General features: G+C 43.2%; 1 protein-coding gene across 1 annotated transcript; it reads left to right on the top strand.

Annotated features, from left to right (window-relative positions):
* Positions 1–240: 240 nt before the first annotated feature.
* On the top strand, positions 241–13,703 carry LOC142657098 (solute carrier family 2, facilitated glucose transporter member 11-like). Its single transcript, XM_075832149.1, has 12 exons — positions 241–607; positions 3,045–3,137; positions 3,687–3,847; positions 5,033–5,157; positions 5,274–5,403; positions 7,630–7,778; positions 7,888–8,075; positions 8,184–8,294; positions 8,604–8,705; positions 9,297–9,372; positions 10,024–10,151; positions 11,294–13,703. Exons 1-12 carry the CDS (start codon positions 551–553, stop codon positions 11,492–11,494), a joined length of 1,521 nt encoding a protein of 506 aa, XP_075688264.1. The 5' UTR covers positions 241–550; the 3' UTR covers positions 11,495–13,703.
* Positions 13,704–27,008: the final 13,305 nt, after the last annotated feature.

Genomic DNA, 27,008 nt, shown 5'->3' with positions numbered 1-27,008 from the left:
GACACCAAGGGGTTAAATAACAAAAAGTATATGTACTTGTACTGCCTGAAGATAATGGAAAGCCGGACATCAGTGAAGACATTGTAGTTCTGTATTTCTATTGGAGGGTACCAAGACCTGCTCCAGTGTGGGGATCACATCCAATTCACTTTTCACACACCGACAATTAGGAATCAAAATAATAATTAAAAAAAAGTGGAGAATCCCTTTAATAAAATTCTAGCTGTATTTGATGACACAGTAAACAGACGAGGATTATAACCGGGACCCACGAGGGGAAATTATTTCCGCAAACAACCCGTATGAGCTAACGCATCTCCAGCTCCCAGCAGGAACGCTGCAGCTTTACGACGTCTGTGTGAGAGAGAGATTACCGTGCGACATATGCCAGTAACCGCATAGGTCACTTCTAATCCTGCCAGTCTTTCTCTAGACTCTGCCAGTCTTTCTCTAGACGGTGCCAGTCGCAGTGATACAGCGTGTCATTGCACACCTGGCATCCCTTAGCACTGGTGACCAAACACCTCATTCCGTCGGTTCTTTCCCGCCCATGGAAGAAGAGGGGGACGAGGAGTTGACAGAAACTCAAGGCAGCGCACGGACACCGGTAAGAACGGCAAGGTAAAGTGGACGTCGTGCGTCGTGCGTCGTGACGTCCCCGTCCCCCCATGTTAGGGCGGAAGTAGTTTGCAGTGTAAACATGAAAAACACTCATTCAAGCTTTCGTTCATTCATTCGATTTATGCGTTCGTTTAACCCTCCAGAAACCGCAGTGCAGCTATTCTAATAATGCTGTCGGTGTGATAATTACCGGGTACAGGGAGCTGTACACTGAAAGGATTTTTTCCCTGTGACAATTTTCTACAATCTTTTCCCCTTCTCGTCAGGTTGATGGATATAGAAGGCCGGTTTCGGATGGATGTAATACAACATATTTTAAAGCCCCGATTACATTTGCAAGGTTCCTTCCTGTGGTTTTACTCTATGGGTATGTTCACATGGGCTATTTTCAGCCAATTGTCGGGCCGTAAACGTCCTGAAAAACGGCTGAAAAATCGGAAGCAGAACGCCTACAAACATCTGCCCGTCGATTTCAATGTCCGTTCCAATGGGTCGTTTTTTTTTTACGGCCCATTTTCAAATAACAGCGCATAAAAAGGCGCCCGTAAAAAGAAGTGCATGTCACTTCTTGGGACGTTTTTGGAGCCGTTTTTCATTCACTCAATAGAAAAACAGCTCCATAAACGGCCGTAAAAAACCGCTAGTTGCTTAAAAAACGGCTGAAAATCAGGAGCTGTTTTCCCTTCAAAACAGCTCCGTATTTTCAAACGTTTTTTGTTGAGCGTGAGAACATACCCTATGAGTTTAGACTACAGAAGAGTTGGATGCAGCAGGACCGCAGGGGAGGGGGAGGTGTTTGGATCTTGCCGTCTTAATATTAAAGGGTGACTAAACGTTTGACAAACTTCTGACATGTTAAAGAGACGTGTCAGAAGTCTGGATTGGTGGGAGTCCGAGCACTGAGACCCCCACCAATCTCTAGAACGAAGCAACTGAGGCACTCGTGTGAGCGCTCAGCTGCTTCGTGTCTGTTCGGCTTTTTCCGGAAAGCTGATGTATCGGAGTACGGGCTCATAGACTTTCTACTGAGTCCGTACACGATACATTTATTTCCGGAAAAAGCTGAACAGACACGAAGCGGCTGACCGCTCACACGAGTTCCTCAGCTGATTCGTTCTAGCAATCAGTGGGGGTCTCCGTGCTCGGACACTTTAACGTTAAAATGCAGCCATGTTACAGTTGAGGCCACCGTCCACTTTTCCAAACACATTCATGTGTGGGGAAAGGTGGTGTGCTGGCTTCATAAATATGGGGATAAGCCCAAATGTCATGTTTGCAATCATTTTTCACCAGACACAGTCCAATAGAAGTGAATGGTAAATGTTGAATAAATGAAAGCAAAAGAGAGGAAAAGCCATTAATAGATGCCTTCTACAATTTGGGTTGTGCGCCCACCTGCAGCAATGATTAGGCAGTTACGTTACCGAGTAACCGTGGTTTATGGGTATGTATGCCGCAATGGAGCCCTGCATCTGCTTGTAAATATGTCGATTTTACAGCAGATTTCACCTATTACAATTCAATTGGTAAGATCGGCATAATTTTTCGCAGGAACTCTGGAACGCATGGGGCATGCTGCAAATTTTATTTAACAATTATCACCTATTCACAGGTCTGGTCACTGGGGTCCCCACCGCTTGGACCTGCACCGATTGCAAGAAAAGGGGGTCCCGAACCCCCAAGTTCTTCTCACTGCATCCTCTGCAATGAGAAAGAACTTGAATGGGGTGACGGTCGATGCATGTGCCCGCCGCTCCATTAAATGTCTATGGGACTGCCACAAACAGCCAAGCACTGTACTCAGCTGTTTCTGTCATTCCCATAGACTTTGAATGGAGCTGCAGCGTGCATGCTGCCCCTCCATTCAATGTCCTCCTCACTGTAGTTGAGCAGTAAAGAAGAAGAGGGGGTTCGGGACCTTTGTTCTCCTGATCGGTAGGGGTCCCAGTGGTGGGGCCCCCCAGAAATTAGAAAACTATCACCTGTCCTGTGGATAAGTGATAATTGTTGAGTTTGAAAATACCCCTTTAAAATCCATGCAGATTTTTTTTTACACTACAAATGGAGATTTCCACACCAAAACTCCACATCAGTGTAAACATACCATAAAGACTTTCTAAAGGAACACTCCAGGCAAGAGTAGTACCATGTGTTATGCCTAATTCAGGGCCTGACGGGGATATTGACACTGCGAGAATCTCTGTCATGCCTGCCTACATAGATGCCTACATAGATGGCTAGAGCTTATTCATAGAAGAGGGCGCCAAACAGGGGATTCCCCTCTATAACGCCTGTAAGTCCTAATGATGGGGAGGGTTCAATACTGTACCAAATGTCTCATTTTATATGTGAGTCCTTCTAACTTTGCACTTGCAATGTAGTAAACTATACCATATAGATATATTAACAATTTTGTATTTCAGGGATGGGTGCTGCTGCTTACAATGTGTGCAGCCGGTATCGGAGGCACTTTCCAGTATGGGTACAACCTTACAATCATCAATGCACCCACAAATGTATGTATGCTGGATGGACCTTTTTTCTTTTTTTTTACATTTAGAAATTACAGGATTAACTTTGTTTTGTATCACAATGCACTCAAAAATAACGAAAAGGCGTAAAATAAATATAAAATGAAGGAAATAAATAGAACATTTACTAAGATAATAATTTGCAATACAAAACAAAATAGTATTTGACCTATTCTTTACTTGGACATTGCTAGCTATTAAGTTAGGTAATGTTACAGTACATCATAGGGTGTGTTCACATCAGCGTCACCCTTCCGTTCATGGGTTCCGTCAGACATTTCCGTATGCGACCGCTTTGTTTATGCCAAAAAAACGGAAACCTTACGGAACGGAGACACACGGAAACCATTTGCAATGGAAGCATTACCATTGCATTCAATGGTAATGCATACGGAAGCTAGGCTTTCCGTTTTCTATACGGTTCACAGGTTTCTCCGACGGAAAGGTCTAGCGGAACCCACGAATGGAAGGGTGACGCTGATGTGAACACACCCATAGAGTGTCTCATCTGTTTTATCTTTTTCCTTTTTACAGCATATTCAAAAATTTGTGAATGAAACTTGGCTAGAGCGCTATGGTTCAGAGCTGGACAGTTGGATAATAACTCTCATCTGGTCTATAATAGTCTCTGTGTTCCCACTTGGTGGTTTCTTGGGAGCACTACTGGCAGGTCCTATGGCTATCAGGCTGGGAAGGTAAAGTATGTATTAATATTTAATGTTAACTAACATTATAATGTAACTAATATACTATTGACTAATTACTTCGTAACCAAGAGCATAGTGCAGCATAGGCAGTAAAAAAAATTAAATGCTGACTTGATATCCTACCTTATACACTGAATAATTGCTAATGTAATAGCCTCCGCTCCCCCTTCCCCTGCCCTCCTCCTTGTGACTGAAGCATTTCTCCCTATCGGTGAGAGAGAGACGTGTCAGGCACAGGGAGCAGAGATCCATGCAGAGATGTGATTGCTCAAAATTCTGGGCCTAAAAGCCTAATGGTGGCCACCTAAAAGATTTATTCTGGCCGCCGTATGTTTGCACAAAGTCCTCATGATAACACTGCAGATGACAAAAATCAGCGCAGGAAATGGAATCTCTTTCAATAATGCTAGATTCACACAAACGTTGCAAACCTCGCAAGTGAAAAACTACAGTTTTTCATGTCCGAGGTGCATCCGTGTTGTACCCTGCAGGACGCGTTATCACGCATCCCCCATAGACTAGAGTCTATGGAGGGATGCGTGGAAAAAATAGGCCTTGTTCACACGAGCGATGAATACGTCTGTGTGACGGCCATTGAAACAGCGGCCGTCACACGGACCTATGTAATTCAATGGGGCCGTTCACACGCTCTGCTGAAACAACGGCCATGTGAACGGCCCCATTGAATTACATAGGTCCGTGTGACGGACGTTGTTTCAACGGCTGTCACACGGACGTATTCAACGCTCATATGAATAAGGCCTAAGGGATAATATCTCAGCATTGACAATAGATATTAAAATGGTTTTAACATTTTAACCCCTTGGCAACATATGACATAACTGTAGGTCACAGCTGCCAAAGAGCAGTCTGAAGCGGGCTCACAGGTTTAGGCTGCTTTTTACTCAGTGGGTGTTGGCTGTATGTCACAGCTGGCATCTCACTGCAACAACCGGGATTGGAGATAACTCAGATCCTGGCCGTTTAACCACTTAGATGCTGCGGTCAATAGTGTGAGCAAAATCTAAGCTGTAAGAAAAATGGGGTTGCCCCCTCCATCAACGGAACCTAATGCTGATGTGAACAGGCCCTTACTGTTGTTATTATTTAAAGTCAATATCTATCTACAGTATTTTCATTATTACTGTCTATGTATTTACCTTACATTTGCAGAAAGAAGTCTCTGCTCTTCAACAATCTCTTTATAATGCTCTCTGCAATCTTTTGTGGGTTTAGCCGCTATGCCAAGTCCTTTGAAATGATCATACTGGGGAGAATCTTAGCTGGTGTGAATTCAGGTAAAAATTGTTTATTTCAGATAGGTGGAATATTGAGAGAAAAAAAATGTAGGACTATTGAGGAGCTATAAGGATTTTTATTCTTATGCACACTCTTGTCTTTTCCTTTTCTCTAGGAGTCAGCATGAATATTCAACCTATGTATCTTGGGGAAAGCGCTCCCAAAAAACTACGTGGTACAGGAGCTCTATCATGTGCAGTCAGTACTGCTATTGGGCTAGTAATGGGGCAAGTGGTAGGACTCAGGTAACTGTGAAATGTAAAAAAGAATACATTTAAGACTTCAAACAAAGACCATTCCTGAGAATGGAAAATGTGGTTTTCATATTGGCTTAAAGAGGCTCTGTCACCAGATTTTGCAACCCCTATCTGCTATTGCAGCAGATAGGCTGTAGCCTCTGGTGCCGATGTGTCCTCGCTCGTCTGACACGATGCAGGACCTGTGAGTGACGTCACAGCGTGATCTGGCAGAAGCTGGGCGCTCTGAAGAGAAGTGGATGATACTTCTCATCAGAACGCCCAGCTAGTAAAAACGCCCCGATGTACGCACCTAATACACGCCCACTTGGACTTTTACTTTTAAACACACCCACTTGGACTTTTGCAAGCCTCATTTGCATAAATACAAAAATGGTCATAACTTGGCCAAAAATGCTCGTTTTTTAAAAATAAAAACGTTACTGTAATCTACATTGCAGCGCCTATCTGCTGCAATAGGAGATAGGGGTTGCAAAATCTGGTGACAGAGCCTCTTTAAAGGGAATGTGTCGCTAGAAAAAAATAATTTTCTTAGTTAAACAGTTAGTGTATAGGTGATTAAACATTGTTCTAATTTTTTAATTTTTTTCACGAGTCAGGAAATATTATAAATTAGATTCTAATTTATAATATTTCCCAGTGCTGGTCACTAGATGGAGCAATTCCCAAAATTGCAGCATTGCATGTGGTAAAGCAACCACATTGCTTTATGCTGCAAAATTGGGAAAAAATCCCTCGCTCTAGTGAGCTCTCAGAATCCTCCCCTCCTTTATCCTGGCTAGTGCCGGGAGAAACGAGGGGATTGAACGGTCAAACCTCCTACACTGTGTGTCGCCATTTTTTGAGCTAACACACAGTGTAGTAGGTTAACATACAGTAGTAAACACACAGTAAAACACGAACATACATAGAAATAACTTACCTGCTCCAGTCGCCGCCGCTCCCTCCGGTCCGTCCGCTCCGTCTGCTACCGCCGCTCCAAGTGCACAAGTCCGGAAGCCGCGACCGGAAGTAGTAATCTTAGTGTCCGGCCGCGACTTCCGGTCCACAAGAAAATGGCGCCGGACGTCGCACAGTTCTATTTGGACTGTGTGGGAGCAGTGCATGCGCCGTTCCCACACAGACGGCGTACACCATAGTGGATGGAACGGGCCCCGTTCGCATTCACTATGGGAATGTATGTGCCGTATTCCATGTCTGTATGTGTCGTTAATCGACACATACAGAGGTGGAAAAAAAAATGGCAGCCCCCATGGACAAGAAAAAGTGAAAAAATAAAAAAAAGTAAAACACAAACACACAAATAAATAAAAAAATATTTAATAAAACACTAAAAGCAAATTGGTCTAAAAATTTTTTTTTTTTCGTGACACTGGTCCTTTAAATATAATATATTTTTCTACACATTAGGTCACTATATATCTCACTAATGTATGTGGGTAATGCAGTTGGCATTTCCCTGCAGCCGTAAAGGATTCATCCCACCTGTAATAAGTGTGAATTAGGGAATTGTAATTCCTTGATGTAATATTTGACATTAGGGACTCTTTAAATAATGACTGTAAAACACGTGAACTCTCATTTTTTGTGATCGCTATGTTAATTTATATAGAATCCATAAGATGTGTGTTTTCAGTGACATCTGCCACGTTGTGAAAAACAAGTCCAAGGGGAAAAAAACATTTACAAAACTAGGGATAAAGGATATATCCAAGTGTAAAATTTCTCCATACTATCCTAAAATACATTATAATGGTAACTGCTATGTGAGTCTTCCCCTCATATTCCTTGAAGAAGTCATTCAGTGCAAGCATGTGTGCGCGAGACTAGAAATTCTAGAAATAACTTTTGTGTTTTTTGTACAACAGGTTTTGGTATGTTTTTTTTATATTTACAGTGGTTATAGAATAATAATATCTACTGGATGCGGTAGTTTGTCTTCCTTGCCCGTCAAGCAGGCCACCCAAACTTTGCCAACAATGCTTGATTCTCAAACTGAATTTTTATCCATCAGTCAAGTCTAAAATAAGACAAAAACATGGTGATTTTTTTTACAGTCCTCTGTCAACATCCCAGCACACCCCTGCGGAAGTTACATCTGACCCCTGCGGGGGTTACCTCTGACTGCTAAAAGCATGGCAACATTTCCATGGTTTGTCTTGACTCTTTTATATACCTTGAGCGATTTCAATACAGCTTTGTATCTAATTCTAGGGAGATATTGGGCAGTGAGGAGCTATGGCCCCTTCTCCTAGCTAGCAACGTGGTTCCAGGTATCCTACAACTGATGCTCCTTCCTTGGGTTCCTGAAAGTCCTCGATATCTGTTAATTGATTTAAAGGACAAAGATTCCTGTGTAGTTGGTAAGAATCTTGTCAATCACTGGTCTGAAATGTATATAGTTGTAGCTTTTGCATACTAGCTAAGCCTGAACTCTGATGTCCTGTTTGCTGAACGTTTTATTGTGTGCAGCTTTACGTCGGCTTCGGGGGAATTGTGATTTCAGTAGTGAGGTGGAGGAGATGATGGCGGAGCAGACAGCTATACAAGGACAGAGGGCAAAGGGTCCGTGTGAGATAATACATGATCCATCCCTGCGACGGCAGCTTCTCACTATAGTGGTTCTCAGCAGTGCTATGCAACTCTGTGGTAATGACTCGGTGAGACAAAACATGTCCTATCTTGTATATTTACGTCATTTCAGACTACTATTCCAACTTTTAACACAATAACATTACTCATTGATATTTCATCTTATGTCTCTTTAGATGTATTTCTATGCATCCTATGTATTTCAAACAGCTGGGATTGCCCCGGAGAAGATTCAGTATGTTGTGATTGGTACAGGAAGTTGTGAACTCATCACTTCAATCGCTTGTGTGAGTAGTACTCCCTAAAGAACTTACATTCTATTAAGGAGGCTCTGTCGGCTCTCTTAGCAAGTCTGTTTTTTATAAATGAATTTCCAGGAGGAATAACAGAGGAATGGCAGAATGCAGAAGGTGCTCCAGAATTATTTAGAAACAAATTTGTCAAAGGAGCTGACAGATTCTCTGTAACTTGTCTTAGTAGTGATAATTTCTAAAAAAAAATGTCTTCCAAGGGCCAATCTATAAACTACGTATATAGAATTAAATATTATTACTTATTATTATTATTACGCATCTTCCAATGATTTTATCTTTTAGACTTTAGTCATTGATCGTGTTGGACGCCGTATGCTGGTGATGGGGGGATACAGCTTGATGTCTGTGTGGGCTGTGGTTTTTATGGTGGCCTTATCTCAGCAGGTACAAGCTTTGCACATCTTTTTCAAAACCATTCGCACCATTGATAAAGACTGGTGTAAGTGTAAGGCTGTATTCACATGTCGCGGTCGTTTTGCGTGTAATGCCCCATGTGTGAATACAGCATAATGGAAAGCAATTAAATATATGCATTTTAAAGTTATATTTGTATCCCACTGTAAGTGTAAAATAGTCAGTGGCAAACATCCTTGTACCTAAAATATTTTACAAACTAGTATTTCAATATTTATTCTATTAGGCTGTACTGGAATAATGGGGACAGCCAGGGATGAGGGGTGCAGAGCTCTGGCATATATACGGTAGATTTATATTATATGATGGCGTACTTCAGTTTAAAAAGCCATGTAAATGTTTGTCAGTGGGTGTGGGTGGGGAAAGCTGGACTCATATGCTCACTACATTAGTCTTCACAAGCATTTGCCTGACTTGTTATACTGAATCACACCATCAAATAATAAAATGATGTGTAAAAGAGCTCAGCGCCCTGCCATCCTATGCACTGAGAACATTACTGTGCTCAGCTACTGAATGTTAAACGCTTCTTAACCTAAACAAAAGTTTCCTATCTACTAGGAACACATTATATGGATGCCGCATCTCAGCATGGTCTGTATTTTTGCCTACATCTTGAGTTTTGGAATTGGTCCAGGTAAATATGGAACTGTAACACAAATGTCCATGACTTGTCCCAAATGCATATAGAACCTCTGAACCTCATGTACTTGAATATCAATAGTAGTTGATACCGTCAGGGTAAAACTTCCTTTTCCCTGTTATTTCACACCGAATAACCACCTCTGTATGTTGGAATCTGAGGGCATGCATGGAAAAAGTACACCAAACAGACAAATGTTGGTACACATCTTCCCTCAGTTTAGTAGGAAGTAAGAACTGAACATTTTATTGAACAAAGAAAGAAACACAATCTCCCCCCTAGAGATGTGGGACGTGCTTAAGCCCCATTGGCTCCTCAGCTGTAAGTCCATCTGTACACTATCCTTGCATTCCAGGGGCGGTCTCTTCCATAGGCGTGTCCCTGATACAGGCTCCTTTGTGTTCCATAGATCCATCTCTTTGTGAAATATACTGATATAAAGCAATAATATTTTTGCAAACAATATACATGGTAATGATCCCTGACAATACTACTATTACTAGTAGTAGCTGATACTATTACTAGTCAAAAGTGTTGTTTCCTTAGTTTAAAATAAAGGTTTCTACAGAGTTACTGTGTTCGCAGATAGCTCTGTATTTTCAGGACCAAAATCAATTGCTTCCATGTTTCTTTCTAAACTAATAGCTGGAGTTACTGGTTTAATGCCAGCGGAGATATTTGACCAGATGGCCCGACCTGCTGCATACATGATCTGTGGCTCCGTCATGTGGCTAATACTATTTGTGGTAGGCTTGGCCTTTCCTTTCATTATGGTGAGTACAGACTGTTGACATTTTTGTGGAATTTATCTAAACTATCTGTATATAGTTCGCACACAGTCACAACAACCATATTACTCACCTCCTGTAAAGTCAGGTGAAATGACTGACAGGGCACTGAAAAACAATCGGTGTCATATGCCCGGCTGCAATACCATATATTTCTTGTATGTGCTCTTCATATGCTGTGCTCCTACCAACATGATTACTATCATTGGCTCTGATGAATTGATGTCTAAAGGTGCATTCCCAGTTTATATACCACCAAAGATGAGCATTGACCACCTTACAATTATTGTACACACACTCACCACTGTTTACCAGCGTAAAGTCAGTCGTACATGCAATGTATAAGAAAAGTCGGACAATGAATGTTTTTGTTTAACAATGTGACAAATTATATCAACAAGAAACAAAAGTATTATTGTTAATTGCTTTTTGTATCCACGATGTATTCACACATTCTGGTTCTGTGGCAGTTTTATTTTTCCTAAAACCAGCATGTCAGAATGCATTAGAACAGTGAGCAATTATATATAAGTGAACGACCCCTTTAAGATAATACGATAAGGGTCCTTTTACACAGGCAGACTTCCTGCCGGTAACGAGTGCTAATCGACAATAATCATATGTCAATCGGTGCTTGTTTAACTCCATTTACATGGAGATATCATCGTGACTGTCGGGGTGAACGATCGTTAATACGATCATTCGTCCACATAGTCTGCATATTGTTTACACAGGGAGATGTGCTGCAATGCTGACAAGGAATATATATTTTTTTTCCTACATAAAAGATGCAATCACTCGTCGGACCAGCGTTAGCTCATTTGTCGGTTGATCGTCGCCTGAGGGATTGACTGGGAACAAGTGTTCCCGCTCGTTCGGCCGATCAAGTGCCCTATGTCTGCACTGAGGCTCAGCATATTTGTCAGGTAGAGCCCCGACATATATAGTCAGATTTGTATGCCGAAAGAGTGTCATTTCAGCATAGATTTATTATTACAATTTATGGCTATTACCTTTAATTTTATCCTTACTGCTTGACCATAGACCTTGCTTTCTATTTCTGACTAGAAGTTTTGCCTGCAAGTATTTACACTGCCACCAACGAACCAATGTTCTTTCTTTTCTAGCAAGGACTTCGTCATTATTGCTTTATGCCATTTCTAGTGGTATGTGTCAGCACGACTGTATATATTGGATTCTTCCTCCCAGAGACCAAAGGAAAAAGTGTTTTAGAAATCACTGAAGAATTCACAATGCGCAGAGCTAAATCACACAATGAGAAAAATGGCTGGCTTGGAGCTCAGGAGATCAAATCCACTAGTTTGTGACAGAGAAGGAATATTACTCATACAAGAACCAAGTGCACTGACATTGTGCAGCCCACGCTCTGATTCTGCAAGTCGGACTCGAATTTAAGAGACAATTATGAAATCCCTTCTAAGATGTCTTCCGATTCTGCTTGTACTTGCACAGTTTGCACGTTTTTTTTCTAATTGTCCTTCACATTGAGGTGTGTCCATCCGCTCCATTTAGAAATTTTTACCTCTGTGATCTTCTATATCGAAAGCTGCCAAAGAATTTAGCTGCACCTATAATACTTGATCTCAGAACCTGACAGTAATTATTCACCCAAATACTCAGGACATTAAAGCTAGAGACTTAAATGGTTTATATTATTTTTAATTAAGTTATTATTACTTTTGTTATTTTATTATTATTTTGCACCATTTCTTTTCCCATTGCAGCATGATATTGTTGCCCCTCAATCTCTGTATATTATTGTATGGGCTAAAATTTACAATCATTGTAAAATATTTGTGAATTGTTCTGTTTTGTTTGTTTTTGTTTTTATGCCAAATACGAATGATTATGTATTACCTGTATGCCCCTGTATATAGTTATATTTAGGCCCCATGCACACGACCGTAAAAAACCTCCGTTTTTGCGGACCGCAATTGCGGTCCGCAAAAACTGAGCCATTCACTTTCATTGAACACTGACACCTTTCCGTAGCACTACGGAAGAGTGTCAGTGCCGTGGAAATGTTCCGGGAATTATGGAACATGTCCGTTCTTTCGCATTTTGCGGGCCGTGCTCCCATACTTTGTATGGAAGCACGGCCCGAAAATGCGGCTGTCAGTCAGCGGCCGGCCGTGCCCGCAATCGCGGGCCGTGATTGCGGGCACGGTCGTGTGCATGGGGCCTTAATCGTTGAAACCCATGGATACATTTTTAATTTTACAACAGTAATAGTCATGGATCTAGAAAAAATAGCACTTTTCCTAAACAATAGGGACATAGGAACTCAACATTTATATTCAACAACTCTCTATTTGTTGCCCTCTATTACTTTAACTATGCATGGTAATATGTACTACTCTATTCCCTAAAAAATTTGTTAAAGGGTTTTTTGTAGTTCAGAAAACGCATTTTCATGTACCGTATTAGGGAATTCTGAGTTCAGGATCCTCATCTCTCTGCCAGAGAGGAGAGCAGGGACAAAGAGCGTCTCTCGCTCTTGAGGACCTGTACTGTCCTGTATGTCTCAGACAATCTATTGATTTGAAAAAGCACTGTGTAATGCTTAAATTTCCCCTGTGGTGGCGCTGCAGGGAAATTGAACACTTACTGCCAGGTTTCCCCACAGATTACTGCTGACCATTGGGGTCCTATCAGGGAGATACTTTCTGATCAGCTTATTGTCAAGGGACCCTCCTAACAAGTACTGGCCCTATTACATGGGCCAATGATCGGGCATCACAGAACGCTCGTTCCCGGTCATTGCCCTGTGTAAGCTTATCATATAGTTTCTGCAGCCTAAAATATTATCGTTATTGGCAGCACATCTCCCTGTGTAAGCAGAGAGACGTGCTGCTGACATGATCGAAATGTATGAGGACGAGCGATTCTTGTGAAAGGAGCAAACAAGCAGTGATCAACGAGCTGTCTCATTGATCTGCGCTTGTTTACATGGTCCATATTGGGCCGTGTAATAGGACCATTAGGATATTCCAAAGCTTCTCCCAATGTTTAAAATGTTATTTGAAAAATAGTAAAATGTCACCCTACAACTAGACCTGGCAGAAGAACTTGTATTATGTCAATGGAATCTGGTTAATATTTTAATGGACTCCTCCAACATTCTAACCATTATAAGGCCTGGTATATCCAGCAGAATTGCTATAGGGGGAAGTGAAATGTACAATGAACAGGTTGGATTTTTCCTGTCCAATCCTTTTATTTCTCCCAGTGTTAAGTGGAGTCAGCAAAGCTGTATGACAACTGTTTTTCCCGTCTTGCTCTGATTAAATAACTTGCATTTTCCACCAAGCTGAACATGTTGAGAGAATTAGGAATGCTAACTTTCATCCATCTACACAGTTTTTGGACTTTTCATTCATTTATTATGATGCATGACCTCCAGCATAAAGTTTATAAATATCCCTACAATAATAATAGTAATAATAATATAAAAGGATGTTCTCTAAAGTAATTTTCTGAGAGTCTGCTCCTTACTGTTTATTTATATATACAGTATGCAACATATACATTATATTATATCTGTAATACATACGGCTCAGACTTCTGTTTGACTTTTTTCATAACTGATTGATTGTGTATGTGTGTGTGTGTATGGCATTTTTTTGAATGCCCTGTAAGGGCTCGTCCACACGCAGCAATTCCGTGCAGAATTGCTGCGTTTTTTCCATATGGAATTGCGGACGGAAAAAACACAGCAGAATACAGTAGCAGCATAGTGGTTGAGATTTAACAAATCTCATCCACATGCTGCGTAAAAATTCTGAGCCGAAATTGACCTGCGGTGCATAATTTTCGGACTTCAGCACGTCAATTCCTGCTGCTGAATGTGGACAGAATTGCTGCGTTTTTCAGAGGAGATGTCACTGTCTCCCAACATTGTGAAAAACCCAGCAAAATACGCAACATTTTCTGCCGAAAAAAAACGACAGACAAATGGTGCGTTTTTGCAGCAGCGGAAAATCTGCAACTTTCAACGGAATTGCTGCAGAAATTTTCTTTCAGCAATTCCGTTGTTTGTGGACAAACCCAAACAGTAAGGAATGGTGTTTAAATCTGAATCTCTCATCCACTGACTCATTTACACATTCATCTACATTCAGAAAGGAAATGGGAACTACTTCCCGTGACAAGATGTAGTTGTATTTATTCAACACATTTACAAGGCAATAGTCCAGGTATGGAACATAAGAGGTGTAACCAGGTCAGAGCATCTTTTCCACCTAGCGTTGTAAAAAAATATGTTCACTTGTTAACAAAGGCACAAATTGATTTTTTTTTTTATTGATTTTTTTTAAATGGCCTTCTGTACCAATCGGAGAGGCAGCCGAGGCCCAGAATGTAACGTTAATCAAAAACCCAGTAACAGATTCGTTTTATTTCTGCAGAATGTCCTAGAGGAAGAGAGAAATAATGAATAAGAAAACCCACATTCTTGTCTTATTGCGGTCCATAGCATATTCTAAATACTAAGGTAAAACTATACAGGAGTTTGGTATTATTGTAGTTTTGTCATTAAAGGGAAGAAAAAAAAATGAAATATATCCATACAAATTGCCATAGTATGAAATAACATGTCTTTTATTTTATTCATTTTCTGCCTATTGCATATAAAGCCTCCTAATCTAGTGTATTGGGGGCCCATTCTTTCTCATGTTCATGCATACCCACTCTCCTATTCATTAAAACGTATAATTTTTTTCCCATAACACTATTACTTGTATGTTAAAAATCAAGAAACTACAACTAAGTCTTAAACTTAGAGGGGTTATCTGAGGAGAGGAAAAAAAGGGCCTCTATCCATCGTCAGTTCCTCCCTTGTTCATGGGCTGTCAGTCCTTTTTCAGTGAATAGGGCTGACCTGTAACACCAGGCACAACCATCAAACAAGAGTGGCACTGTAGCATGGGGCTTAGTTGCGATACCAGACACAATATATAACAAGGAAAGGGATTGGTATGCCCGCTGTCGATGACTTCCGGCATTCCTGCGAACGCAGGACTGTGTATCCCCGCCCGCGTGTCCCCTCCCAGGGATTCCATCACGCTCTGCTTTCTGCCTCCTCCTCCCCAGGACTGTGCCTGCAGGGTGCGCACGCTAGTGCTTGTTCTTAAAGGGCCAGCGTAAAAGTGTCCCCAGCCTAGCCTGGATAACCTGGACTATTTAAGGAACGCTGCCCACTAACCCAGTGCCTGAGCAATGTTGTTACTAACTCATTGTTAGTCTGCGAAGGTTCCGTATCCCGTTTCCTGAAACCTGTGTCCGTGACTATCCTGTATTTTGAGTCCAGTATCCGTGACCACTCCTGTATCCGTGTCAAGTCCTGTATACTGAGTTCAGTGTCTGTGACCAATTCTGTATCTGTGTCAAGTCCTACATCCTGAGTCCATGTCCATGATCAGTCTTGCTCCCCGTAATCCAGTACTCCTATCACAAAATACAGGCAGGATAACCAGTATAATGCAAAATATAACATCTTTGTTAGATACAAGATAAAATACAGAATGTAAAGTGGAATAACAAACCCATGATACAAGGATCCCCACACAAGTACCAAAAACCTATAGAAAAAAATGCATGGATAAATACAGCAGTGCAAGTGCCTGAACAATAAATGCAGCAGCCATATACTGACAAGTGTCGAGTTAGGGAAAATAATTAGACTAGACAGGCACAAAAAGGAGGACCCTGATCCCCAACACGTGTTACGCCACCTACTTCGTCCGGGGGTCTTAATCTAGCCCAAGCCTGCTTCCAGTTATCCAGCACCAGCCTATTTCCAGTATTCCAGCCCCAGCCTGCTTCCAGTAATTCGGCACAAGGCTACTTCCAGTTATCCAGCACCAGCCTGCTTTCAGTAATCCGGCACCATCCTGCTTCCACTACCTGACTGTGACCTGCCTGCCACCAAGGTACTATCTACCTGTGACTCCTATATCTCCTGAGGAATACTAATGAGAAACGCACGTCGAGGCGGACCATCCACCTTATATAGGCCTTACATCTATTTGTGCTGTCTTTATCCTTAAAGAGGCTCTGTCACCAGATTATAAGTGCCCTATCTCCTACATAGTCTGATCGGCGCTGTAATGTAGATAACAGCAGTGGTTTATATTTTGATAAACGATCATTTTTGAGCAAGTTATGAGCAATTTTAGATTTATTCTAATGAGTTTCTTAAAGACCAACTGGGCGTGTTTTTACTTTTGACCAAGTGGGTGTTGTAAAGAAGTTTATGAGGCTGACCAATCAGTGACCAATCAGCCTCATACACTTCTCATTGTTCCAGCCCAGCATGATCCACAGCACAGTGTGATTGTGCAGTGAAAGAAGCTGGGCTGGAACAATGAGAAGTGTATGACGCTGATCGGCCACTGATTGGTCAGCGTCATACACTTCTTTACAACACCCACTTGGTCAAAAGTAAAAACACGACCAGTTGGTCTTTAAGAAACTAATTAGCATAAATCTAAAATTGCTCATAACTTGCCCAAAAATGATCGTTTTTCAAAATAAAAAAAACTGCTGTTATCTACATTACAGCGCCGATCAGACTATGTAGGAGACAGGACACTTATAATCTGGTGACAGAGCCTCTTTAAATATGACTTCTTCTTCTGTCAAATACCAATAAGTGATACCTTACTAATAGCATTATATATCTTCTGCAGGAGAGGAAACATGCATTTTTCTGTTCATACATATACACCTTCTTTTGCTTTGTTTCCTTAACCCATTTCATTGCATGCTAGGTTTGCAGGAATAATATATATGTTCTTTTGGTAGCCATCTATTGCATTATTTTTTTTATTTTGGGATACTAACTGCATCATGTTAAGTGCCTAATTCCACATTTAGTGGAAAGTGTCTTTTGGCTCACAAATTGTTCCATACTTTTTATATATTTTTACCACTGTGTATTTTAAATATATTAAATAAAGGGTATATTTTATATAGATATTTTGTGTATTTTGGTTTGTATGACTCCAATTGGGTCCGTTTAACTTTCCCATATCTGTCCGGCCAGCAACTACTCTGTTACTGCGGAGTAGTCCAGTGGGTTCACATCCCCAGTGGACGTTACAGTTTTCTCAGGCCATGAACCTCGCTAGCAAACCCAAGATAGCGGTTCAAGTTATGCAAGATGATATGCGAGACTTCCGATTATGCCAGGATCAGCTACTGCAGGGGGTTAATACCAATGCCAGTCGCCTCTACATCAGCCCTGTTCCTACTCTAGCAGCTCCACAAGCTGTAGCTCAATCTACTCCTCAGACTGCCATAGTTCCAGTCAGCTCCGGAGACGGAATTCAATTGCCACTTCCCCCCCGCTATGATGAGGACTCCAAAACCTATCGAGGCATCCTCAATTTAAATTTACTTCCCATTTGTTTCCATCATACCAGTCGAAAATAGCCTTCATCGTCTCCCTTTTGTCTAGCAAGGCATTGGCATGGGCGAATCCCATCTGGGAAACGAAAGGACCCGAGTCCACTAATTTGCAGCTCTTCCTGGACACCTTCTGTACCATCTTTGAGAAACCAGGCCATACGTCCTCAGCCGCCGCTTCCATTCTCTCTCTACGTCAGGCAAATTCGACTGTGGGCGAATATGCCATCCAATTTCGTACGCTCACAGCAGAGCTTGCCTGGAATGATGAGGCTCTAGTGGCGACCTTCTGGCAAGGATTAGCCGGTAGGATCAAAGATGAGCTGGCAGGTCATGATCTCCCATCTATGGATTTCCTGATAATGTTGTCCACCCGCATAGACCTGAGGTTCCGGGAACACTCTCAATGAGCCCTCCAAGAGAGAAAATTCTCTACACTGGCGCCTAAGTTTCAAAGACCCCTGCTTCCTCCCCTTCCACTACTGCTTCTGAAGAGCCTATGCAGGTTGACCGGTTCAGAATATCAGACCAGTATCAGTAACACAGACGCGCTGCTAACTTGTGTATGTACTGTGGGACAAAGGGTCACTTTGTGCATCAGAGTCCTCAGAAGCCGGGGAACTCCAGCACTCAGGGTTGATAGGAGAGACTACCCTAGGTGAACCCATATCTTCTATAAAATCCTCTCCTAAACTCTCGATCACAGCCTCTATCCTCGTTGGTGAAGCCTCACATCCTGTCTCGCCTATATGGACTCTGGAGTGGCCGGGAACGTCATACACCAGACTTTAGTAGACCAGCTCCACTTGCCCACATCTCCCTCGTCTAAAGAAACCTCTAGCGGTGGCTTCCGTGAATGGTCATCAGTTGCTGGACCCAATTCTGCTCATCACTGAACCCTTGAAGTTACAAGTGGGTGCTCTACATTCTGAACAAATAGCCTTCTACGTTTCACCCGTGGTTATTAATCCAGCTCTGTTGGGATTACCCTGGCTTCGCAGGACTGATCACATCAGTGATTGATTGGAATTCTGTGGAAATTCTTCAGTGGGGCTATTGCTGTTACCTCTGCTGTGGTTTGCCCTGCCCGACCTCCAGTGTCTCAGTCGCTCCCTGGTCTACCTAATATGCCTGCTGTACAGACTTGTTCAGCAAGAAGGAGGCTAAGACCTTGCCTCCACATCGTCCATATGACTGTCCAATAGAGTTTCTTCCTGGGACTTCGGCTCCTTGTGGACGGGTGTATATCCTCTCTCTCTGCCCGAGACCCAAGCCATGTCGGCATATGTCAAGGAAAACCTCGAGTGGGGGTTTATTAGGAAGTCAACGTCTCCAGCCGCAGCCGGATTTTTCTTTGTAGGGAAAAAAGATGGATCCCTCCGGCCCTGCATAGACTATCGTGGTCTGAATAAGATCACTGTCAAAAACAAGTACCCCTTGCCGCTTATCTCTGAGCTCTTCGAACGTATTTGTAGAGCCAAGATTTTCCCTAAGCTGGATCTCCGTGGGGCTTATAACTTGATCTGTATCCGCAAGGGTGACAAGTGGAAAACTGCGTTCAACACCCGAGACGATTAATATATCGTGATGCCCTTCAGTTTGTGTAATGCTTCAGCTGTGTTCCCGGAATTTGTCCTACTCACCTAATCTGATGACACACCGAAAACATTTTCGCCAAGTACTGTCGCGCTTAACAACCTCTACACTAAATTGGAGAAATGCATCTTCGAAAAAAAAATCCTGGCCCTTCCTGGGCTATATTGTCTCTGATCATGGACTCCAGATGGATCCAGAAAAAGTAAAGTCGGTTCTAGATTGGCCTCGTCCTCAACACCTTGGTGCTATACAGAAACATTTCTGGGTTTTGCGAACTTCTACAGACAATTTATCTCTAACTTTTCTTTGCTTACTGCTCCCTTATCTGCCCTCACCAAGAAGCAAATGCAAAGCATTGGCCCCCTGAAGCGAAATCTGCATTCTCAGAGCTTAAAAGGTCCTTCACCTCCTCCTCCGTTCTACACCATCCAGATGTCTCCCGTCAGTTCTCGTTCGAGGTTGACGCCTCTTCCATTGGTGCTCGAGCACTCTTCTTCCAAAGAAAGGGAAAAGCTGTCTCCTGTGGCTTTTTCTCTAAACTCTTCTCGGCAGCAGAGAGGAACTATTCTATTGGAGATCGTGAGCTTCCAGCCATCAAGTTGGCCCTAAAACAGTGGAGACATCTGTTGGAAGTTTCGGCAGACCCATTTGTCATTTACACAAACCACAAGAACCACCTACTTACAGTCGGCACAATGATTAAATCCACATCAAGCCAAGTGGTCGCTTTTCTTTGCCAGGTTTAATTTTCAACTTCATTTTCGTCTAGCGGACCAAATTGTCAAGGCAGATGCTCTATCCCGCTCCTTTGAGACAACCGACCATGAAGAGGATCTAAAGCATATAATTGACTCCTCACACATAATAGCTGTTAATCCAGTGAAAGACTGTGAAAATCTATGTCCCTCCTGCAGACAGGAGGAAAACACTTTCCTGGGGTCACAACTTCAAGTTGGCAAGCCATTCTGGCATTCAAAAAATCCAGGATTTCATCACTCACCACTATTGGTGGCCCACGCTACCCAAAGATGTCCAGGACTTTGTCTCCACCTTTGAAGTGTGCTCAAAAGAAAGTTTCTGATTCCAAGCCTGCGGGTCTACTCCAACCTCTGCCAGTACCTGATACTCCCTGGCAGCATATAGCCATAGATTTTATTACAGATCTTCCTCTGCTGGATGCACCACTGTCTGGGTCATTGTAGATCGTTTCTCCAAGATGGCACATTTCATCCCTCAGCTCTATCGCCTGACAAGTCTTTCGCCTGCACGGATTGCCTCTCCACATTGTTTCTGATCACTGTGTCCAGTTCACAACCACATTCTGGAGAGCGCTGTGTAAACTTCTGGATGTAAAACTGGACTTCTCTTCTGCTTACCACCCACAATCCAATGGCCAAGTTGAACGAATTAATAAAGTGCTTGAAAACTATCTCCGCCATTTAGTTTCAGCTGAACATGACAACTGGGTACAACTCCTTCCATGGGCCGAATTCACATATAATAATCATACAAGTGAATCCACTGCTACTACTCCGTTTTTCACAGTTTACAGCCAACATCCTCGTGTGCCTCTTCCTGTGCCTGCTACCTCCAAAATTCCCGCAACCAATATTTCCTACGGAAGCTTTCTCCACATGTGACAACAAACCAAGTCAGCAGTCTTGCAGGCAGTGGCACGGTTGATGAAACAAGCTGATAGAAGGGGGTGTGGCTTAGACATGGCAGCGTAAGGCAGCATTTTCCCAGAGCTCCCGACATCTCCAGTTGAACACTGCAAATATCTCTACTTACCCTGCACGGTCGGACATGCCTAGTGGAAAAGGGAAGACTAGAACTTCTAGTGCATCACGCAATGCCTCCTTGGTTCAGTTCCTGCAACCATCAACTCCGCAACAATGTTTAAAATATGACCCACCACCTGAACTAGTAATGGCGTCCTCCCCTGGTGCCAGCGCACTTGTGCCAACAAGAGCCTCCGGCGGTATTCTAACCATCCCATCCAACCTCAGCAGCGGCTTCATATGCCTTTTCGTCCCCGTATACCCCAACGGACAGAACCCTCACCGAACTGTGGGAGATGGGGAGAGCTCTCCCCACTAGAGTGGACATGGATACGCACATGGCGCACCTTGAAGAAAAACAGGCCGAAGCCATACAGGAAGTTTCACTGGCCGTCCATTCTCTAGACGACCGTGTCACTCATTTGGAGAACCACAACATGTCGCTTGCCTCTGGATGTACAACACTCGCCACCACTGTGAGTACACAAGCTATACAGATGTCAAAAACAGGGGAAGACATATTAACTTAAAACTGCGGGATATCCCTGAATCCACAACATCGGAAGACCTGCATGAGGCAGGTTATTAATAAAATGCTGGATCGCCCAGCGGAGGCCCCCTTGAACTCGACAGGGACCATCGCTCAGCTGGCCCCAGAAGCAGAGACCCTAATCATCCTAGAGACGTTCTCTGTAGAGTCCATTTCTATAAACAAAAAGAAAACATACTGCACCGTACTTGGGTACATTTTGATACTACCGGACATATCCAGACTAACATTGTACATGAGATGCAGGGTCAAACCCCTACTGGAGGCCATTAGATGGGCAGGAGCATCCTATTGCTGGGGCCAGCCCTTCCACATTATTCTACGAAAATCTGGTCACACATTTGTCTTCTAGTCACTTGCTGACTGTCTGTGGGTATGTGGACACACTAGGCCTCACCGCCGTAGCGGGGAGGCAGCTGGCCAAACCACAGAGCACCCCAGCAATACAAAGTCCCGCACAATGGTATCTGAATAGTTCAGACAGTGGCCGAGGCTTTGGCACGGATGGAGGTGGGTGCAGCAGGTTACGCCAGACTTGGCAAATGACAGCAGATGCAGCACGTTACGCCAAACGTGGCGGATCACACTGGACGAGGAAGATGGCACTGGACGTGGCAGATAACAGCAAGTGCAGCACGCTGCGCCAGACGTGGTGGATCACACTGGACGTGGATGATGGCACTGGACATGGCAGATGACACAGGCATGGCAGATGACACAGGATGTGGCAAACGACAGCAGGTGCAGTAGACACGACTCCAACACTAGTAGGCACAGGAACAAGAACACAGCACGGGATACAGGAACAGGTAACAGGGCACGGGTAACAACTGGAAAGGGAAAACACTAAGGGACCATTTGCAAGAAAGACTTGGAATACACTAACAACGCTCAGGCAAGGATCAGAAGGGCAGGGCCCTTCTTATAGTCCAGGAAATCATGTGTAGTTGATGATGATCATTGTTCACATGTGTGTGCACTGGCCCTTTAAGACTCGACACAGCGGACCAGAGCGGAAGTGAGCGCTAGCGTCTCCTAGGAAGGAGATGCGAGCCAGCGCTCACTGATCCATGGCTGCGGGCATTGGGAGGAGAGTAAATCCGACGGCCCGCGGCCATGGATGCTACAGTATTCCCCCTCTTACGCTCCCTCTTCTTGGGGCCAAAGCGAAAGAGGAATTTCTTAATGAGAGCAAGGGCACTGAGGTTCTCTTCCGGCTCCCAGGACCTCTCCTCAGGACCAAAACCCTCTCCAGTCCACCAAATAGAAAGTCCTTCCTCCTACCCTTTTGCAGTCCAGTATCTCCCTCACCTCAAACACATCAGAAGAACCGCTGGGAGCAACTGTGGAACTGGAAGTCTTACTGTAGTGGTTCAGGACCACTGGTTTCAGGAGGGACACATGAAAGGAGTTGGGGATTCTGAGGGTAGGAGGCAGCCGCAGCTTATAGGAGACAGGGTTTATCTGTTGCAAAATCTCAAAAGGACCGAGGAACCTGGGATCAAACTTGTATGAAGGCACCTTTAAACGGATGTTCCCTGAATACAGCCAGACTTTGGTACCTTGGAGATACTGAGGCGGCTCTCTTCTTTTTGTATCCACTTTTCGCTTCATGCGATCGACTGCCAGAAAAATAGAGGACCGGGTCTGTTGCCAGATTTGCAGAAATTCCCCAAATGCAGAGTCAGCAGTGGGTACCTAATATGTAGTCGACACAGGAAGAGGGACTCTAAGATGTTGACTGTACACAATGTAAAACGGTGTGGAAGTGGTGGACTCACTTGTGTGGTTGTTATACGAGAACTCGGCCCATGGAAGAAGCTGTACCCAGTTATCATGCTGCAAGGAGATGAAGTGGCGGAGACAATTCTTCATGACCTGGTTGATCATCTCGACTTGCCCATTGGACTGGGGGTGATAGGCAGAGGAAAAGTCCAATCTCACATCCAGGAGTCTACAGAGGGCTCTCCAGAATTTTGAGGTAAATTGAACCCCCCGATTAGACACAATGTGAAGGGGCAAGCCATGCAAGCGGAAGATATGCTGAATGAAGAGACTTGCCAGTCGGGGAGCAGAAGGTAGCCCGGTCAGTGGGATAAAATGTGCCATCTTCGAGAACCGGTCCACCACCACCCAGACAGTGTTGCATCCTGCTGAGGGAGGAAGGTCTGTGACAAAGTCCATTGCAATGTGCTGCCAGGAGGCATTGGGTACAGGCAGAGGTTGAAGCAGGCTGGCAGGCTTGGAGAGAGCAACCTTGTTAGAAGCACACATCGTGCAGGAAGAGTCAAAGTCCACAACATCTTTGGGTAGCGTGGGCCACCAGAAATGACGAACAATCAGGTCTCGGGTCTTACGAACACCAGCGTGCCCAGCCAGTTTAGAGCTGTGTCTCCAGCGGAAAATTCTTCTCCTGTCTGCCAACCAAACAAAAGTCCTCCCCGGAGGGATGCCTCTAACCTGCAAAGGATTGGCAGTGACAATGCAGGATGGGTCTATGATACTCTGAAGGGACTCTACCGTGTAGTGGAGCACAAATTGGAAACGGGTGAAGAACAGCGATCACCTGGCTTGACGGGGATTTAGTCGTTGAGCGGACTGAAGATAAGTGAGGTTCTTGTGGTCAGTGTAGATCAGGATGGGGTGAGCTGCGCCCTCTAAAAGATGTCTCCATTCCTCCAGAGCAAATTTGATGGCAAGTAGCTCCCGATCCCCTATAGATTAATTGCGCTCTGTCGAAGAAAAAAGTCTCGAGTAATAGCCACATACAACTGCCTTTTCTTTGGAGCACCTCTGGAACAGAAGTGCACCTGCACCAACAGAATAAGCGTCCACCTCCAATGAAAACTGCCGAGATATGTCAGGATGATGGAGGATTGAGGCTGAAGTGAAGGCTTTCTTGAGGCTAATAAATGCGGATTCTGCCTCTGGAGTCCACACCTTGGCGTTTACACCCTTCTTGGTAAGGGTAGAGATGGGAGCTGTCAGTGATGAGAAGTTTGGGATAAACTGCCGGTATAAATTGGCGAATCCCAGGAATCGCTGTATGGACCTCAGGCCTTGAGGACGTGGCCATTCCAGCTCTTACTTTCTCAGGATCTATCTTGAGACCTTGATCCGGGATGATATAGCCCAGGAAGGGCAGAGAATTATTTTCAAAGACGCACTTCTTCAGCTGGGCATTCTCCCTTAACCCCTTAGTGACCAGCCTATTTTAGGCCCTAATGACCAAGCTATTTTATTCGTTTTTCTATAGTCGCATTCAAAGAGCTATAACGTTCTTATTTTTTCGTCTACATAGCTGTATGAGGACTTGTTTTTTGCGGGATTAGTTGTGCTTTTTAATGGTACCATTTTTGGGTACATATAATTTTTATATTAACTTTTATTAACCTTTTTGGGGGGGATTATAAAAAAAAACTGAAATTCCGCCATTGTTCTATGCGTTTTTAAATTGACGCCGTTCACTGTGCGGCGTAATTAACATGTTACCTTTATTCTATGGGTCGGTACGATTACGGCGATACCACATATGTAGAGGTTTTTTATGTTTTACGACTTTTGCACAATAAAAACACTTTTGAACTAAAATTATTTGCTTTTGCATCGTCGCTTTCCAAGAGCCGTAATTTTTTTATTTTTCCATCAATGTAGGGTTTTTTTGGGCTTGTTTTCTGCGGGACAAGACGTAGTTTTGAATGGTACTGTTTTGGGGTGCGTGGGACTTATTGATTCATTTTTATTATGACTTTTTTGGGGGGCAATGGAAAAAAATTGCAATTTCGCCATGGTTTTTTGCGTTTTTTTTTTACGGTGTTCACTTTGCGGTTTAAATTACATATTAACTTTATTAATGGAGTCATTACGGTCGCGGCGATACCACATATGTGTACTTTTTTTTTTTTTTTTACACTTTTACTAAATAAAACCACTTTTTATGGAAAAAAATGGTTTTATTTATTTTTTTACTGTACTTCTTCAGCTGGGCATTCTCCCTTAACCCCTTAGTGACCAGCCTATTTTAGGCCCTAATGACCAAGCTATTTTATTCGTTTTTCTATAGTCGCATTCAAAGAGCTATAACGTTCTTATTTTTTCGTCTACATAGCTGTATGAGGACTTGTTTTTTGCGGGATTAGTTGTGCTTTTTAATGGTACCATTTTTGGGTACATATAATTTTTATATTAACTTTTATTAACCTTTTTGGGGGGGATTATAAAAAAAAACTGAAATTCCGCCATTGTTCTATGCGTTTTTAAATTGACGCCGTTCACTGTGCGACGTAATTAACATGTTACCTTTATTCTATGGGTCGGTACGATTACGGCGATACCACATATGTAGAGGTTTTTTATGTTTTACGACTTTTGCACAATAAAAACACTTTTGAACTAAAATTATTTGCTTTTGCATCGTCGCTTTCCAAGAGCCGTAATTTTTTTATTTTTCCATCAATGTAGGGTTTTTTTGGGCTTGTTTTCTGCGGGACAAGACGTAGTTTTGAATGGTACTGTTTTGGGGTGCGTGGGACTTATTGATTCATTTTTATTATGACTTTTTTGGGGGGCAATGGAAAAAAATTGCAATTTCGCCATGGTTTTTTGCGTTTTTTTTTTACGGTGTTCACTTTGCGGTTTAAATTACATATTAACTTTATTAATGGAGTCATTACGGTCGCGGCGATACCACATATGTGTACTTTTTTTTTTTTTTTTACACTTTTACTAAATAAAACCACTTTTTATGGAAAAAAATGGTTTTATTTATTTTTTTACTGTACTTTTTATTAATAATCTTTATTTCACTTTGATGACTGATTTTATTAGTACCACTAGGGGACTTTACTGTGCGATGTTCCGATCGCTGCTATAATGCTCTGGTATACTTCGTATACCAGAGCATTATTGCCTGTCAGTGTAAATCTGACAGGCAATCTGTTAGGACGTGCCTCCGGCGCGTCCTAACAGGAATATGTCCAGGGCAGACCTGGGGGCTTTTATCAGGCCCCCGGCTGCCATGACACCCCATCGGAGACCCGCGATTTCATTCGCGGGCCGCCGATGGGTAACAGAGGGAGCGCACTCCCTCTGTAAACAAAGTTAAATGCCGCGGTCGCTATTGACGGCGGCATTTAACGGGTTAAATGGCCGCGATCGAAGTAAACTTCGATCGCGGCCGTTTGAGCAGGAGCTCAGCTGTCATCAGACAGCAGAGCCCCGGCTCCTGCCTGCACGGGAGACCCGTGCAGGACTTAGACTAGGCTGACGTGAAAAGGCGTCAGCCTACCTTAAAGCCCATTAGTGACCAACGTAAAAAGGCGTATTAGTGGTCACTAAGGGGTTAATTGCAGTAGAACTTGACGAACATGCCTCCGATGAGTCGTCGAATCTGGGGAGAAAATCAAAATATCATCGAGATAAACTACAACACAGACATAGTGTAAAGGATCTGCCAGGCACAGCTTCTATGTATACGCCCATAGGTAA

The sequence above is a fragment of the Rhinoderma darwinii genome, chromosome 1 (genome assembly GCF_050947455.1).
Source record: "Rhinoderma darwinii isolate aRhiDar2 chromosome 1, aRhiDar2.hap1, whole genome shotgun sequence".
NCBI classification, from domain to species: domain Eukaryota; kingdom Metazoa; phylum Chordata; class Amphibia; order Anura; family Rhinodermatidae; genus Rhinoderma; species Rhinoderma darwinii.
Note: the sequence above shows the minus strand (reverse complement) of the source record. Positions and strands in the feature narration are given on the sequence as shown.

What these genes read in the sequence shown, in the direction of transcription:
- LOC142657098 (XM_075832149.1), top strand. Translation starts at nt 551, where the DNA reads ATGGAAGAAGAGGGGGACGAGGAGTTGACAGAAACTCAAGGCAGCGCA. An exon ending in CTTAGCTGGTGTGAATTCAG is followed by an intron (nt 5,158 to 5,273) that starts GTAAAAATTGTT and finishes CCTTTTCTCTAG; the next exon opens with GAGTCAGCATGAATATTCAA. An exon ending in CAAAGATTCCTGTGTAGTTG is followed by an intron (nt 7,779 to 7,887) that starts GTAAGAATCTTG and finishes TATTGTGTGCAG; the next exon opens with CTTTACGTCGGCTTCGGGGG.